Source organism: Oryzias latipes, chromosome 22 (assembly GCF_002234675.1).
Source record: "Oryzias latipes chromosome 22, ASM223467v1".
In the NCBI taxonomy this organism is placed as follows: Eukaryota; Metazoa; Chordata; class Actinopteri; order Beloniformes; family Adrianichthyidae; genus Oryzias; species Oryzias latipes.
Window position 1 is genome coordinate 16,628,822 of NC_019880.2, and position 18,240 is coordinate 16,647,061.

General features: G+C 36.7%; 1 protein-coding gene across 6 annotated transcripts in view; it reads left to right on the plus strand.

The window, feature by feature from the left end:
• The window catches only part of ralgapa2 (Ral GTPase activating protein catalytic alpha subunit 2), a 114,051-nt gene that overhangs the window by 6,674 nt on the left and 89,137 nt on the right, over positions 1 to 18,240 (plus strand). For all 6 annotated transcript variants that reach the window (XM_023951549.1, XM_023951550.1, XM_023951551.1 and 3 more), the window contains exons 2-5: positions 8,213 to 8,323; positions 9,027 to 9,076; positions 16,913 to 16,970; positions 18,088 to 18,131. In XM_023951549.1, coding sequence (XP_023807317.1) covers positions 8,213 to 8,323; positions 9,027 to 9,076; positions 16,913 to 16,970; positions 18,088 to 18,131 — 263 coding nt within the window. The remainder of the gene's footprint in view (positions 1 to 8,212; positions 8,324 to 9,026; positions 9,077 to 16,912; positions 16,971 to 18,087; positions 18,132 to 18,240) is intronic.

Genomic DNA, 18,240 nt, shown 5'->3' on the forward strand with positions numbered 1-18,240 from the left:
AAGGGGTTTGTTTTCTGCAATTCTCTTCAAACAGCACAGTTTTCTGTCCGAGGGCCCAGGTCATCCAGGACAAGAATCTGTTGATTCTTTTTCTTGGCTTTTGAATTGTATTAAAAATTCTATTAAGAAGAATTTCAAGATTTCTGGCATTTTTTCGCTGTTCAAGACCAACCCCAAATTGCCCAACGATGACCTCTTTAAAAATCTGACAGTTCTGGCTTTTTTTTGAGTGGGATGTTAGTATTCTTCGCAAATGTGTTATATAATTTCACTCGAATGAAAAGAATAATTACTTTGTAATCTAAATTAAATATTAATAAAAACTTAATTTTTAGAAAAATTTCCAATCAGGTTTAAAGTCTTTATAGTACAGAGATGGCACTGGTCACGGTTATAAATGCCTTCAAGAATAATGCAGGCTAGAAAAAACTCTGTCCTGGTTTACTTGATCTCATTGCAGCCTTTGACACAGTTGCTCCCTCCATTCTTTTAACCAGACTGCATGAATTTCTGACACAATTTTACAGTTTTATGTACTGATGATTGGTTGCATGGTGGTTTAGTGGTTAGCACTCACACTTCACAGTGACAAGCAGCCCATGGAAGCCCTCCTCAATTATGTACGTAAGTTAATGGCCGACAAAGTATGTATTATCAGTAAGTCATTTACAGTAAGTGGCACAAACTCATATTGACCGATCATATGCAGGTAGTGAGTTTGCGCCAATATATATATATATATATATATATGTGTGTGTATATATATATATATATATATATATATATATATATATATATATATATATATATAAACACACACACACACACACACATCAAAGAGCCTTTTCATTTTGAGATCGGGGAGGTGCTCTGCTACCCACCTGTAGCTCCTCGAGGAAGGGAGTCTGACACTCGCAGCATCTTCTACTCTTATTGGACTTTGAATTTAAGCAATGTGAATGCAGCAATATAGGCGTATCTGTACTCTGACATATCCCCAACTGTGCAGCGTGCATACGTACATATGCATCAGTTACTCGTTACGTTCCTCTGTTACTGACAAAAGTAATTAAAGTAAATTAATCAGTTACCCCCAACACTAAGGTTTTTAAATTCTTTTTTAAATTGCATTTTGTTTATTTATTAAGATTTAATTTCTGATTTTATATTGTTTATTTGGATTTCGTTACACAAGTAGCTGTTTGTGTTGAATATGCTTAAATGAAAAGTGGTATATAAATGGTTTGGTTGAATTAAAAAAACAGGCATGTTTTCAGTTCCGGAATATTGGTGTAAATGATACTTTGTAACAGGGCAACACGGCTCAGGAAGTAGAGTGTTTTTGTTAGTCGGCGTTGTGTTTACTCCAGTCAAATGTCAAAATGGGAAAGACACTGAACCCTTTGTTGTCCCTGTAAGTTTAGGTGAGCTGCATGCAACTCCATCGTTGTGTTAATGTCTATACTGTATTTGTGTAAGGAAAGCACAAGCAGGTAGAAAAAAAAGACAATTTAAGCACAATTAACTCACACTGCAATGAATATTTTTATTTGTGATGTTAAAGACAAATCCTCTGGCAATGATGATCCAGAACACCAGGTTCGTTGTTTTGATAGTCCCTTTACTGAGTCTGGTTCTGTTCATGAACTCCTTATTTGTACAGCTTATGAATGTCATTCTGGATTCACGATAATGGATGACTTCACCATGTTGTGTCATTTGAAAAAATTGCTTTCCTCGGCAGCGGTTTTGTTATTAACCACTTGTGCAAGTTTTCCATTTTATTATTTTATCTCTTGCTTGGGCTGTGGCTGTGAGACCAGACACCGGCACACAGTAGTAATTCAGTAACAAGCACGTCACTAGCTGTTAGTGCGGAAAAACCCAGAATAGCTGCTGCCCAATCTAATGGAAAATATTTTCCTTTAAAAAAAAACAACCAAAATATTTTTGGTATAAACAAATCCAATGTTTGACTCCAATAATTTATTTAATGCCTAAAACATGAGCATCTGAAAAGTAGAAAGTAGAGCAATTCTTTGTTCTGTATAATAACTAATTTTGATGAACAAATCATTTTATGTTTTACAGAGGTCACAGTTGTATTTGTTTGCAATGCTTTATAAGTACACATGATTTAAATACAATTAAATTACCTTGCATTGTTTTCTGGGTAAAGAATGTACATATTTATGAGTTGGAAAATTACATCTGCCTGTCTTGCTTTTCTGTAGTTTTTCATTGCAAAGTTCTTTCTTGTGGTACAGTGTAAGGCCATTAACCTTTGATCTGAAGGTTGCAGGTTCGACTTCTGCCCTGCTGGTTTATGTGGCAATTTGAAAATACACTGAACCTCACATTGCTGGTGGTTATAGGTTGGCGCCTTGTGTAGCAGAGGTTTGTGAATGTGGGTTTGTGTCGTCATTGGGTGTAGTGAACTATGACTGTAAAGAGTTTTAAGCCTTAATCAAGATAGAAAAGCACTACAATGAAGTCTTATTACAAAGCCGGATTTCAGGTTTTTCTAGGAGAAAGGTGTGTTGGCCACAAAGCTCTGAGAAGCAAAAGACAGTCCATACATTTAAACTTTGCTTACTCTTGACATTGTCATCTGCAGACTTCCCAAACTACAGCCTCAGTCTGGTTCAATAATAATACAGTCCTTTGCACTGTTATGTATGTAAATCCTAATTTCAGAGCTATACAATGAGAAAAGGAAGCAAACATGTAACTAAGATAAACAGTTTGGAAAGTGGCAACTTTTGTTTCTTGCACTAATTCTCAACCAAGGTAACCAAGTTTCTACTTTTACAAAGGCAATCTACTGCTTTAATGACTTTTCTGTATTTTGTCCAACAAAGAGACATTGGATTTTAGACAAAAGCCCTACAGAGCTGAAATATGATATTATAGTCATGGTTTAAAATGACAAGTGTTTTTCTTATTTACCTTTAGTACAAATGTGCTGCAACTAAATTCCAAATTACCAAACATTCTGAAAATCTTTCGAAGTATTTATCTAATTTACTTTTTACATATTCTGTAGATTATTCCCCCCCCCCCCCCCCCCCCCCCCCTATATTTTCCATCAGTTTTGATATTACTTATAAAGAAAAGGAAAACAAAGTCCCATCAATGTGGTATCTGTTTGGCTGGTACATTGGTTTTTTTTCCTACTGTGTACTGCAACAGAACCCTCAGCTGGGCTTCCTTAAAGACTCCTCTGTGTTGTTTTTGAGCATGTAGCCAAAGAAAACACGCACGCTTTCTTCTCTTTCAACTTCTTTCTGGCATGAACAGAGCGCACCTGCAGTTCAGTTTTAGTGCTCAGCTACTGAAGGTCTGAAAAAACTTCTGTATATATACTTGTACATTGATGAATTAATTGGTTTTTGATTTAGTAAACTTGGAGTTTCCTAAGGGAAAATTATGATTTGAAATGAACTCTAAAAGTTGTCTGGCTAATTTTTGCAGAGTGGAAACTAAATGAAGCATATTAATGTTGCAAAAGAAAAGCATGCTATTAATATATATATTGTTGCTTCTGGAGAAGGTTTGTTTTTTTCTCCTAGGTTAATAATACTAAACACTGTTCACTTTACTTGCTGACGTACTTTCTTTCTCTGGCACAGAAAACCTATACAAGTAGTCCATTCTTACAAACTCAAGATGATGTTAATAAATTGAATTATATGAAGACTATTTATACATTCGTGAATAGGAAAATTGTGACAATCTTTTCTTTATAGAGTTTCTTGGTTTTGGCTGTAGAAGGATATTTGCCCTCCTAGAAGATTATAAAAAGTTTCAGTAAAACACAGCTTTGCAAAATGTTAAAAAATCGCCTTGGCTAAATAGCAATTCTTTAGCTGGTATGTAAGTGAAACGCCTTTCTTTTTGTCAGTTAACAGAAAAACTATGCTTGTTACTTGTAAGTCATTTTAAATCATTGAAGGTAAGACGACAATGTCATTGGTCCAGAGTTCAGTTCTAACTGGGAAAATCTACTTTGTTTGACTTCTGAGAAAACTCTTCAGAACACTGATGTGAACCAACCAAACAAACTCTAGTCTGCCTAAAATATGCATTTTAGTCCATTTTTAAGTCGACCCTAGTGCGGTTTACTTAGGGCACAGGTGTTGCTAAACTTCGGACCTCGAGAGCCAATGCCCTACATGTTTTACATGCAAATGGAGCATCATATATATATTAGCAAAACACACCTGATCCAGGTCAGTGGCAGCAGAAAAGGCTGGTTTCTGATAAACCTGCTGGATTTTGACCCCTGAAGGCCTGCAGTCCAACACCTTCGGCTTACAGTTTCCTAATGAGCTATTCTGTTGAGCAAATAGCTGACATGAAACAAAGAGAGCGAATGGCAAAAGCAGAGTTCATTGCAAGTTTAGAAAAAAGAGCCCTTAACGATAATCAAACGAAACACAAATCCCAAAATAGTTGAAAATGTCACCAGAGAAAAGGTAGTGTGGTGAATATCTAAATTTCAGCGTGATAGTCAGAGGACTTGCTAAACTATCCAGTTTTCCTCCTTTTAACTTTTCTTTTTGTTGAATCTTTATTGGATTTCCAGACAGTTTCACAGACTCGCATATAAAAGCAAACCAATGAAATACCGCATCAGCAGTGTGTAAAAAAAACAACACATATATTTATATGAATCAAATGTGAAAATCTTTGGCATTCATCATTTAATCAAACTAAGAATACAATCCATTCTTCCTAATGCTGACTTACAACAGGCTTAAATGTTTTGGAAAGCTACAGTGTCCTTTGTGTCCTTAAAATGATTTGGTATACCATTAAGGATGCCATTGTAATTTCTCTTGCTCTAAGACTTTGGTGTTCTGTTGATGCTCTGTATACCAGTTTTGCTAAAATAATAAACCTGTCATTTTTGCTATATCTTTCATTGTTACTCAAGTTTAGGATTCAATGATGGTGCTTTAGTATATAGAATCATAAAGCCATTATCCTTACACCTTTTATAATAGGGGGAAAAAAAAACCTTTGGATGTTTGTCTAAAAGTTGCCTTTCTAAAATGAATTTTCTCAATTATGTCAACAGCAATAAGATTGGGGCTACTAACACTATTGGATACCATATGCTTTTTACAATTAGCGTATTCTAAGTAAACTTTTGTAAATAGGGCTTTAGTCTTACGCAAAGAGAGGAGTTATGACTTCTGCTTAAATAATTTTTGTGGCAATAGAAATACTTTTTAATTGTATTTGCATAAAAACTGTAGTATTAAACCAGCTTTTTAACTAAATGATTAACTGTCCTTGGTGAAAAAACCACAGGAAGTTGGCCAGAAGAACACAAAGCAGGTTTTGGACCTTGTTCATTGCCAAACATTATTGGTTTTTTGGAACATTTTGATGTATATTTACATACCTTAAGTTGAACTCCTCTCATTTTAAAGGTTTCTGCTCCAATCAGCAAAAAAGTATTTGCTGCGGATGTGGGTCAATGTCATGTCAGGTTTTACTTCAGTGGGATCTTGCTAGAAACTCTACTTTCTTAAAGATTTATCCTAAATGTTTAGTCATGCATTGATGAGTCTATTTGAAGTAAGTCTATTAAGTGCTTGATTGTGAGGCTTTACTTCTGTTTTGCTGGTTCATTTCTCCTTTTGCGCAGTGTTGCTTTTTGCACTATGGAAGCACTTCTGTAGCATAATCAAAACCAGAAATGCTTTTTCATTTTCAAAATAAAGCTACATTTTTTGACTGAAACTTAAAATGAGAAAGCAATCCACCAAAATGCTTTTCCCTTTTCTACTTCAACACCGCTAATTCTGTCACGTAATTAAAACGATAATGAAAATAGTATTTGACATTTCATATTCAAAAAGTTCTCTGGTAAATGTGTAGCAAAATTTATTTAGAAATGTCTAATTTGACTATTAAATGGATAAACAGAAATGCTTTTTCATTTTCAAAATGAGGCTGCATCAAATTAACATCCACACTGCAAACACCGTCTCATAATTCAATTCCACTTAACATTTCCAGCGCGGAGGCAGGACGATGTCATCAGTGCTATCTCCGTGTGTCCGGCTGCTAAAAGACACAGACAGACTAGGAGCAGTGCCGCAGTGGGGCCAGGCTTGTAGCTTTGTGTTAGCGGCAGAGGAGAGGGCTTTGTGACGGCTGTGCACTCCTGATGATTGTACCCAGCTTCTCAGGACTACGTAGCAGCATTTCTGCCTGCGACTGTGTTCGCAGTGCGAATGGTAAAATGAAAATGCAATCCCCTCTTTGCATTTTGGTTTTAATTATGGCACAGAATAAGCAGATTTTTAAGTAGAAAATGAAAAAGCATTTTGAAGTATTGATTTTTCATTTTAATTTTGAGTCATTTGATGCAGACTCATTTTTTAAATTAAAAAGCTTTTCTGTTATTCCATTTTAATGGTCAAATTAGACATTTCTAAATGAATTTTGCTACACATTTACCAGAGAACCTTTTGAAAATGAAATTTTGAATACTATTTTCATTATCATTTTAATTAAGTGACAGAATTAGCTGTGTTGAAGTAGAAAATGAAAAAGCATTTTGTTGGATTGCTTTTTCCTTTTTTCATTTTGAGTCAAAAATGCAACTTCATTTTGAAAATGAAAAAGCATTTCTGGTTTTGACTTTTTTTTTTAATTATGCTACAGAATCGCTTCCATAGTTGCACATGTTTCCATTTGCTTGCCTTGTAGATGCCGTTGCCTTGAGTGATTCCACGTCTGAGTCAATTGCATCAGCATGTGTCCTCATTATCACAGCATTAAGTCCTGGCAAGATGACTCTAGAAATATGGGACACAAGTCCAATTCTCCCTAGGACCTGGCCAGTTCTTGCGATTCCTGCAGTTAGCCATATGGTACAGGGGGAATAGCAACATTAGGTGAATGTTAATTTTTGTTTTCTTGCCCTGTCCCAGATTTGATAATTTACACCAGGCCTAGCACATATTGTGTCAGTATGACAAATTACAAGTCTTCTATACAAGGCAAATTTGAGCGTTTTTTTTTATTTTTATAGCTACATTCAGAATGCTGGGTTTCGGTATATCCAAATTTTGGTACAATAAAAGGCATAGGTTTGCTGAAATCTCACTGACTCTCTAGAATAGATTGATTAGAAGCTTTGCCTTCGAACAGTAGAGATATCACTGGGATTCCATATTTTCCACAACATTTAGTTGCCTATTTTTGACAAGAAGATATAGAGTTTTTAAAATGAAACAGCCTAGAATTCACTGTTGTGCATGTGTGTGTGTGTGGGGGGGGGGTGTTTAGGACTCAGGCTTGGTAAACGTGCATCCTGCTGGTCTGAGTCAGAGGTTTGTTGTTCCACACCCCGTGTTGGTGTAAGGCCATTACAACTTCAGCTTTAAAATTCCTTCCGCTTACTCCAACATTCAAGGAGTAAAAGCAGTACCGGTATGTGTTATGGGAGCTCCATCGTCAGCAAACGGTAACTTGCAGATGAAAACCCACAGCACCTTGGTGGGCAAATTTGAAAACTTTGTCTGTCATCAGTTCTAGTGAGAGAAAGTCCCCCTTGGTATAGTCGGAGAAGAATAAAGAAGAAAGTTCCACAGACGGTGATCTGAATAGGTGGACTGTTCTGTTTTCCTGTAAGATGTTTTGACCATGCTGTGTATAACTGGAGGGCAGCCAATCCTTTATAGGATCTTAAACAGCCTATCACTGCTACCAGGTCAAATAGTGTGGTCAGGTCAGTGAATCCTAGAAGCATTGGTTGCTAATGGCACTTCTCTTTCAGCTTATTGATTGAGAAGATGATATCCAGCTCTGATCAGCTGGTCCTAAAACAGCACTGTAATTTTAGTAGCAATCATGGTGGATACAGCAACAGCTTCAAAATTTGATTTTTTTTTTTGTCTGGCAGAGTTTACTCCCTTAATTTTATTCACCAAATCAGACTACAATGCAGCAGGAATGTCACAAAACGGCAGGAGCGTCTGTCTTCCCCACTGCCCTACATTAGTTCTATAAACTACTGCATTTCAAGGTTATTCTCAAGTTGATCTGTTGCCACAAGATTAGATATCTACCCAAATAAACAGATGTGACATTGTTTGTGATGCGTTAAAGTACATGGCTTTTCCTCGATAAGCTGGGGATATGTTTATGATTTGTATTAATATGAACGTTTTGCCTCTTTTTCCCTTAGATATCAACGACAAGACTGAACTAAAAGCATTCTTTGAGGGCAACTGCTCCCAGATTTATTTTATCTTCTATGAAAATTTCATTACACTGGAAAGCAACCTAAAACAAAAAGGTAAGTAAAATATATTTTTATTTAAAGTTTTTTTTTTTTTTTGTTTAAATCAAACAATATTAGTTGATTAGTAAATTTGAATGATTCCCTGTAGGATTTTGGGTCAACTCTGTTGACATTCTTTTTTATTTTATGGGCTTCATTTAAATTAACAGAATTTTTTGGGTTACTTTGTCCTTTTCTCAGCTATTGTGCTGTGCCTTGCTTGCTAAGCCAATAAAGAAGCTAAAGCCAAGTAGCATAGCGTCCCATTTGCTCACGTTGGAAGTAAAATAGCAGCCCATTTGTTCTAAATTTAGCTGGCAGGAGTGTAAGCTAGCAAGCAGTCTCCCACTATAGGATTGAGTATCGATCCAGTGTTTTTTTTAGCAGACTGTGTGAAAATGGCTTTATTCAAAATGTTGCAAGCAGGAGAATCAGATTTCACTGTAGACAGTCAAGCTTGAAATTATTCATACCCCTGGAAAATTGGAATTAAAAGTTAGCCTTTATTCAACCTGTAAAAATATTTCTCTTTTCCGCCATTATGCATCTTGTACATTGACTTGTTTGTGCTGTATTATTTCAAAGTTACATTTTTTCTTTTTGATAATGCTAAAAATAAACATTTTTATTCTTGCAATTTTTTATACTCACTGCAACTTTGTTTCTGGACATATCTTTTGCAAACCTGCGTATTGAACGGATTCTGTTTTCATTTTAGGGAACAAATCTCAGAGGGAGGAGCTGGACTCCATCCTCTTTATTTTTGAAGTAAGTCATCTCAAATTTTCTGTTCTGACATTTTCTGCCTATTGACGACTTGCACTGCATCAGCCTTTTTTTTTTTTTTTTTTTTTTTTTTTAGTTTAGCTGGGGTGAAAACATCAAAGTTCAAAGTATTCCTTGTAAGATTCTAAATGTACGTTAGAAAATGTGAAAATCCGGGGATATGATCAATTGAAAAGAGTGGTAGCTCACTCATCCCCTTGTGACTATCATTTTTAAGCTCTAAGTATGTATACAACTGCAGCAAAAGATATGGACCGTGTTTGTGTGTGCAAAGCAAGTTGGATCTGCAGGTTAAAGTACCTTAGTACCCTGTTTTCCCACCTGACTGCAGATGCAGCTCAGGTTTCCATTACAAATGAGCAGTTCTCTGGTTGCATTTGCTTTGGGCAGGTCTTTATGGATGGCAACAGATCACATGGAAGCCAGACTGGTTTTTTTGTCTGGTCTATTGGGTTTTAGTGTGTCTGATCACTAGGGGAGCAATGATCCTTAATTCGTGGTCAACACTGACTGAAGACAGTCCTTGGAAGTATTTCATGTTAGTATAGGATTATTTATAATATAAATGCTTAATATAGAATGGTACTAAACTTGAGTCCATTCATATATTAATTAGTAGCTTTTAAAACTAATTGCAATACTTTTTAAAGAAAATTTATGTTTTCTGGCTGTTTGTTCACTACAGTTGAGTAAAAATAATTCCAATAAGTATTTTAAGTGTTAATTGAAATAATTGGGGCTTATTACTCTGGTTTCTTAAGGTCCTTATTATTATTATTACGTCATAGTTTGGTTTTTTAGCACTTTGTGTACATCCGAACGCACATACATCAGTAATTTTTTTACCCCACTGCCTTTTTTGCCACTGTTACAAAGAAACAACTCTCCTATTAAAACGTACTGCTATTAGATGGGGTAACGGATGCTGAATCTATTCCTCCTTAATATTTTCCTTTCAGAAAGAGCTAATATTAAAAGCAGATTAACCGTCGTTTGTCCCATTTTAGCCCCTGACTGTGATAACGTGTGCTTTTACCCTTGTCCTCAGTAGATGAGTTTACTTTGAGTTGTGTTGACAGGGCAGATAGAGGGTGGCTTTGATCTTTAGCTCTGGTACTTTGTGGGCTTTCACTTACCTTATTGTGTGAGGCACGCTAGACCATATTTGATCATAATTTAAACCTCAAGAGTTACTTCCCAAAGATTGCATCAGTAACACGGGGTCATATTAGAGTTTTTGTGTGGCCTGATAATTCTTCTTTTTGTAATAGTGCAGTTATATGTGAAGTACAATGAATTTTAATACATCTGTGACTCTAAGGTTTGTAATATTTGTGTCCCTCATCATTTTCACAGGGTATGTCTAGGGATGCAACGATTTGGTTCAAACCTCAGTTTTGTGTTTCGATTCGATATATGATTTGTTGAATACAAAACAACAAAAAATAAAACCTTTTTAGAAATCCTTTTTAAAAATGTGTTCATAAATGAGCAACAAAGAAAGACTTTTTAGTTGGCTTATAAACCTGGTGTCATGTTATAATGGTATGCAACACTTACCTTTCCCCGTGATTCGTATAATGGTGTAACATACGGTTCGGATTTAAACCAAGAGTTTTTCCTAATTATGTCTTAAGCTCTTGCGGCTTCTGTCCAGCTTACTCTAGACGACAGAGTAAACTGATAATGTCTGTGACAAAAGCTGGTGTTTGTGGCATGCTTTAATAGTTCACAGCATGCAAAAAATCAAATATAAAGGAGCAAAGCCCCTGGTTTTGTTGGTTTCCCCTAGAAGCATGTGTTCATAACCTTAGAACATACAACAGGTAAAACGATTGTCCCTTGAAATTGTTTTTTTAACCTGAGCAGCCTCTTTGCGTTTTTATTTAAGAAATACAACAGCTTGCGTGCTCAGTGCGAGTTGGTTATGACATTACCGTCAGCCTGAGGTGTGTTGTGACCCCTTTAGGTTGTTTGCTGTTGGGGAGTGTGATCTCAAATGCCGATCCCTGCTGTCTGCTGTTAAATGTTACAGATGCACACCACCCCGCTCAATGAATAGCATCACTGTTCCCTTCCTGGTTTTCCTTTGTGTCTGCTGCCATTAAAGGCATCCAGCACTGAAGCTGTTGATGCTGCACCATAACTGTCAGACACTTGACGTTTATGTAATTCAGTAAGTTACTACATTTTTGCTGCAGTTTTTCGTCTGATCTTACTGGGTGGTACATTTTATTAGTCATTGTGTTATTACTTTAAATTGGTGTCTGCTTATTTCACAGGTTTTTGAACCAAATTAACTGGGGCAATATGCTGTTGAGTTGTTAAATAACAATAAGAGGATAAAAAGTGAACGATGATGTTGCGTCATTGTTCTTTAGCAGAAATATCTAATCATCACTTGAGTTTTGATTTTAGGTGTATTACTATAGATGTTTTTGGTTTGGGAATCAACCAATAATAAAATGTAAATAATACATCTGCTTTAATAAATAACTATAATTTAGAAAACATTGGGCAAAATAAGAAGAAAAGCTTTAAATAATTTTTACGTTTTGTAAGTCTAGATCTGATTTCAGTCTTAGTTCAGTTAAATAATTCTCTGTCTTGATCTGAAAATATTTTTCAGCATTGATTATGGTTAAAAACAGTTTTTATTTATACATTATTAGGAAAAGATTTGCGATTATAGGCTATGCAAATTGCAGAGCTGAGCAGAGCTGCTCACCACAGTGACTTTTCAAATTTTGTCCTGCGCGGAGTTTAACAATGCTGGTACGTCTAGTTCTGTTTTGTTTTTATGATGATGATTTAATATGGGTAATTAAGGATGGATTCTTTATGCCTCTCCTTAGAACTTTTTTTTATAACTCTCTAAAAAAAATCTGCTGTAGATAATCATTGATTAGTCAGTAAATGTTCGAGCTCTCTCTGTTTCATAAGTGTGCTTTGACAGTCACAAGACTGAATTGAGCTTCTCAGGCCTTAAAAGGTTTGTTTGTAGTCCCCCGTGACTGCAGATGCCCTCACAGAGTCTGAGGGCGGTGTGATCCGCCTGTCGCTAAGGATGAGAGGCAGGTTAAAGGACAGTTTTGGCACCAACAAAGTCGGAGGGAAGTCTGAATCTCCCATGTTCTCTTCAGGATATGGCCTCATCGTGACCTTTTTCTCTGTCAGCAGGACTTGACGCAGCATTCTTTAATCCTCCTGTCATTCTCGCTGCCATTTTTTTCAATGTTATACCAGTAAAATGAGAACTTTGCTAAAATAGTTTGCTGGGTTTAGATTAAAAGTTGGATTGGGGAGGTACCGAGTGTTGTTATGTTTAGAGTCCACATGTAACGGAAAACTGTGGTGTACTGAGAACCTTGGCTTGTTTACTTTTCTTTTTTAAATTGGTTTAAGTAAATAAATATTTATAGATATATTATAAATATTCAGTAATGCCTCTGGCAGAATTTATTACCCAGTTACTTAAAATATAATGTGGTGGCAACCAAAACAGAGCCTTCTCCTTTAAAAAAAAAAATTCAGTGAGGTATAAAAGTATTTGTCAGTCACAGATTTTGTAAATTGTTCAATTTAAAAAGTGAGAAAAAAAATCTGTATTAATCACAGATTCACCTTAACTGTGAGAGACAGAATTGAGAAAAGAATCCAGGAAATCACATTTTAGGATTTTTAAGCAATTTATTTGTAAATTGATTCAGAAAATATGTATTTATCAGCTACCGACAAGCAAGAATTCACTAAGAAGCTCTTCTATCATCCACTTGTCACCTCTGTTAACTTCCCCTGTTTGAACTGGTTATCTGTTTAAAAGCCACCTGTCCACATCCTTAAACAGTCAGACGGCAAACTTGACCATGACCATAACTCTTGTTTACATTTCTGTCTCTTACAGTCAAAGTGTACTTCTGATGAACATTACACACCTCTCTCGTCTGTTTCAGTGGGACAACTTGCAGATTCTGACTGACAAAGACATTTTTTTCCTTTCTCTAAGACTGAAGATCAAATTCATGTGTTTGCCTATTGGTAGACGTACAGTGAAGCCTGTGACTTATAATTAATTCAAATGTGTTTATTAATGAACTAGCTAAGCTGATTAATGAAAAGCAAACTGGCCGATTGCAGACCAAGACATTTTAACAATTTAGTTTGTAGGCCCATTTATTTACTATTTATTTACAGATTCTAGTAGTTAAATTAATGTGGAAACTGTTATGGTAATCTAAACGTTTTTGTTAAATTGTTGCTCTAAAAATAGTAAAACTTTAAGTAAACAGTCGTGATGAGAGTTTTAAAAAGGTATGCAAAGTGTAGATGCCGTGATTCCACTTTGTGACATCATCTGAGTGAATGAGAACCTTCCTTGACATCTTCAAATGAGCTTCTTTTCTCCACCTAAAATTAGTATGGTTTTATTGTTTCAAAATGTACACATCTTTAGCAATTACAAAGGTAACTTGAAACCATTTGTATTAAGACCTGGGAAAGGTGCCAAGTTGCACTATGCTGCCACCAACTGGCTCAATCAGTGAATAAAAGCAGTATCATGGTTCTACATGTATATAAGGCCGCCTTTTCACTGCATGGTTCAAGTGACCCAATTCCGATCTTTTCCTCTCATGTGGCACAGATCGGATATGACCGGTGAACGTGTAAGCAGGAAAAAAGCGCATGGATTCCGTTTTTCTCAGATCGGATACAGGCCTCTCTCATATGTGGAAATAAATCGGAAACGAATCGGATACATGCATTTGCGTGTGCCATGTAAGCAGACAAATCGGATATTCCCCAGTAAATGCGAGTCGTACGTCAGTGACGTCAACTCAGGACACCACCAACTGAGATCACATGACTTATTAAGGTGCTTTTGTGCGCTGATTTTGCTGTCAGCGTGTTACCTTTCAGCCTCAGGCTTCAGACCGTAGTTGGAAACCGCTGTTATGTCCGGTCCATTACCTTTGTAACTAACTTCATTAGTTACCAAACGGTAACTAATGAAGCGGGACACCGTTGCTATGAACAGGCTAGAAACCGTTTATTTCTTTGGGGGGCGTGTATGATGGGGACTGTGTGTGAGCGCGCGCGCTTGCGTGTGTGTTTGTGTAAGGAGAGAGAGTGAGTGTGAGCGCGGAGCGGGGGACTGTCGGAGAACCGTAAATTAAAAATAAGGTGTCTCCCCCAAAAGTTTTGGAGTCTTTCTTAACCCACTCTGGAGGCTGAGGGTTCAGAACGGAAAAGAGAACCCCGAGGAAATCTCCCGTGTGTTTCTGACTACGGTCAGAAAAGAGAAGTCATCCCGCAGGAAAGGTTCAACACTTGGATCAAACTGTTCGGACAGCACAACGTCTGCAAACACTTCCTCATTCAAAACTCATAGAGAGCATATAAGACGGCCGAGCAGCCCTCCTTTTTCCTCTCCCCTCTGGAGCGCCCAAGGCAACGCCTCCTTCCGTCGCCGACTTGCCTCCATGACAACCGCAATCACAAACATCCGAAAGAGGTCCGCGGAAGGCGGAAATGCTGCTACGTATTCCCTCAGAACGTCTAAGTTTGATAGTTTCAGCAATGTATAGTGTAAATGCAAAAATCAGATACGGGTCACTTTTAAAAGATGATGTAAGCGGGTCGTCAAAAAAATCGGATATAGTCAGAAAATCGGATATGAGCATTAAGACCTGCAGTGTAAAGGAGGCCTATGAGAGTTATTCCATCTCAGAGGTTTGGGTTTTGCTCCTTTTTTTTTTTTTACGTCATCTTACCAAGGGTTCTATGTAAATGAAGGAAAAGGAAAATGAATGGATCGTGGAAAGACATTTGACTAAGATGCAAATATGGACTTGTAGTGCTCACACAGTTGGGTGGCTAACAAAATGTCTTTAAATAAGAAGATAATAAAGTTAAAAAAAAAACATTTTACACTGTAGAATCAGTTGGGCTGTGTGTAATGGCCACATTTCCATCATGAATCCAATGAAATTTCCGTGACTAAATTTTATCCCTAATTTTAAATTGGTTGGCAAAGTTTTAATGCTGCATGTATTTGCATATTGATAAGAATAGTTATCCTTTACGTATGTGTTTAAGTTCATCTTGTTCGTAACTTTGAGTTCTCATTGCCCTTGTGTGTTTTAATCACTTCCACCTTGTCAAAAATCTTTAATACTTTGTAAATGACAAGCTTTCTTCTTAGAACACTGCAGCTCTACTGCTGTCATCAAAAGCCCTTGTAGTCCACAGTATATTCTGTTCATGTTCAAGCTCCACCACTGGAAACCTAAGTACGGATCATGTAAATGTGTTAAGGCTGTAGTTGCGCCACAGTAATGCTCCTATCTTTATGCTGGAGTATGGCTGCGCATTAAAGAATCTCCTCCAACCTCCTGCCCAGTGGACTTTGCATTTGCTTCATATCAGCCAGTAAATTCCTTATTGTTGCCTCCATTCCTTCTCCACAGGGAGGTTTTCTGAGCAAGCTTCTCCATCTTATTCCCTTTAGATGCTTTGTAAAAAGCTAGACTGTTTTTGTGTCTGTGTGCACACAAACCACACACAGAGAAAGGCTTAGGAAGGCTACCCTGCTGTGTTACTGCCTAGCATAACATCTCTGCTGGTCCAAGGAGACAAAGTGAAGGAGACCAGAACAGCGCCTGGAAAGAACTGGAATAATCCCATGTGGGATCAATCCCAAGACGTAGTCTGAAGCTTGTACATGCATATCATCACGTTTGTGGATCAGAGAGAAGTTGATCCTCACGTATTATCATCTTCCTCTTCTTTATGGTTTGTATAGATTACTGTGCCTCAGCCTTCACTGATAATGAAAGGATGTAGTCACAAAGGACATAAGAGGAAAGTTAGAAGAAATAAAAGATGATCAGGAAGCAGTTGTTGACTCAAATGAAATGGAGTTAAGCAAACTTGTTTCTAATCTGTTTCCTGCTTCAATGTGGTGCTGGAAATGTTTTATTTGTTTTTCATTTGAGAGCATTTCATTTTGCTGCTATGCTCTGAATCCTTTTTCCGCTCGTCTTCCTCAGTTTTCTGGACAGATAAACCCCTTAGCATGCTGCCTAGGATTGCCTGTCCGGTTGAGTGAGTCAGAGCTGCATACATAAAGCAGTAAAGATGGTACAGACTTTGACATTTGCTATCGTGAAGTCAGTCAGGATGATGAGAAACGAGCCGGAGGGGCATCAGTTGCTCACAGTGAAATCATTTTGAACTAAAAGTCCAAACATGTTTTTCTGCAGTCTTTCCTTACCGTCTCTAAAGGGACCTGGGGAACCCGTCACTACTGTCAGTAAGGAGTAATAATGATAGGCTGCGGAAAGGTTGGAGTGCAGCAGCTGAGTTATGAAGTGGTTACTGCTGAGGGGTTGAGTGTTATAATGTGTCAGAAGGTTTTCATGTTTGTTGGGAAAAGAAAAAGTAACTACATCTTTGTAATGTCTTCAGAAATGTGTGTAGATTATAGGGGTGTAACAATTCATTTCAATCCATTTCAACAAAGATTCAATTCATACAAACACTTTTCACTCTTTAGATTCAGTAAATCAGAATAGAGTACATTTCTTCCTTGAGATTTTAATTACCAGTCCTAGAGATCATTAACTGACTGAATCTGTTTAGAATAAAGCAGAATTAACCCTTTCAGTTGGAATTTATTGTTAATTGCTGAAGGTGTGTTTCATCAGAAGTCATAGAGAAGCAACCATATAATCTGTTCTAATTTTTTATGAATCCTACTTGATCTTTTCTATCTAGCGTGTCTTCAAATGTAAATTCAAACTTGTTATTTTTCCTCAGAAAATTCTTCAACTTCTGCCAGAGAAAATCTACAACAGATGGCAGTTTCACAGTATAGGTATGTACTTTGAAAATTTGCTAACATTTGAATGACTTTGTTCACCTTTCTGCATATCCCTTTAAGGATCGCCACAGCGAATCAGCTTTCACCGATTCCTCTTTGCACTGCCTAATTCCGTTTTATTCTGTTTTATGTTTAATACACTGTAGAAAAAAACTGTGTTAGCATCGTACATACACAGTCTTGACCTCTTAAAGACCTGAGCTTTTGCTTGATATGCCATTTTTAATTTATAGTCACAGAGCCCCAGTTATGCGGAATTAGCTACTGTGATAATGTAACCCAAGATGTGATGTCGACACATGTGGACACCAGGTTTTAAGAGATTAAGTAAAGTTGACTGAAATGAAATAGTGGAAAATTGCTAAAAAATAATGTCAAAGTCCCCTTGAAATACTCTAGAAAAGTAAAATTGGCTCACTTCAAGTGACAATAAAAAGAAAGTGTGTTATTCGTTAAACCTGCCTTTCATATATTTTATCTTACAACTATTTATTTTGTTTTTATCTATAATTAGGGCAGATACATTTAAGAATAGGGGCAATGAAGAAGTTGTATTCTCCTACATTTTAAGCATGAGACATTAAAATCAATACAAAAGCTTCATGACAATTTAATGCTTTTACCGAAAATGGTCTCTACTACCATGCACAACCTTTTATATTTCTTAATTTTTTATTTCTTTTAGTTTGGACCTAGGACAAATCAAAGTTTTGAAGCCATAATCCTAATTTCCAAATCACTTCAGGGATCAGTCAAAATGACTATCAGCCCACATTGTCCTCATAAGCAAACAGCTACTTTCAGCTTGTCAAGCATAAGTCCTCCCGCATACTAACCTCATCTGGTTTGTAATCAGAGCAGTGTCTCGTTTGATTACAGTGGAACCAGATTGCCTTCATAATTGTGTGTTGTTTTCCAACTGATTTCAATTTTCATCAGGAAAATGTGAAGCCTTGTCACTCCACCCACAAGTTGACAATATTGCACATCAAGGTCAATTTATCTCAGTGCAGATGGTGATTAGTGGGATTTTTCTGCCTTTGATTGTTGTATGTGGGGGAAAAATCCTTGTTTTAGTGTTGTTTTTGACATTTTGTACTCTTTCACACAGGTTCCATACTGAAAAAACTACTACACACTGGAAATTCATTCAAGGTGAAAAGTTTTAGACAATGTTACCATATCGTTATGATTATTAAAGACCCATTCCGATTAAAAAAAACATGATTTGGATATTTTTAACATGTTCTTGAAGCATTTCTTT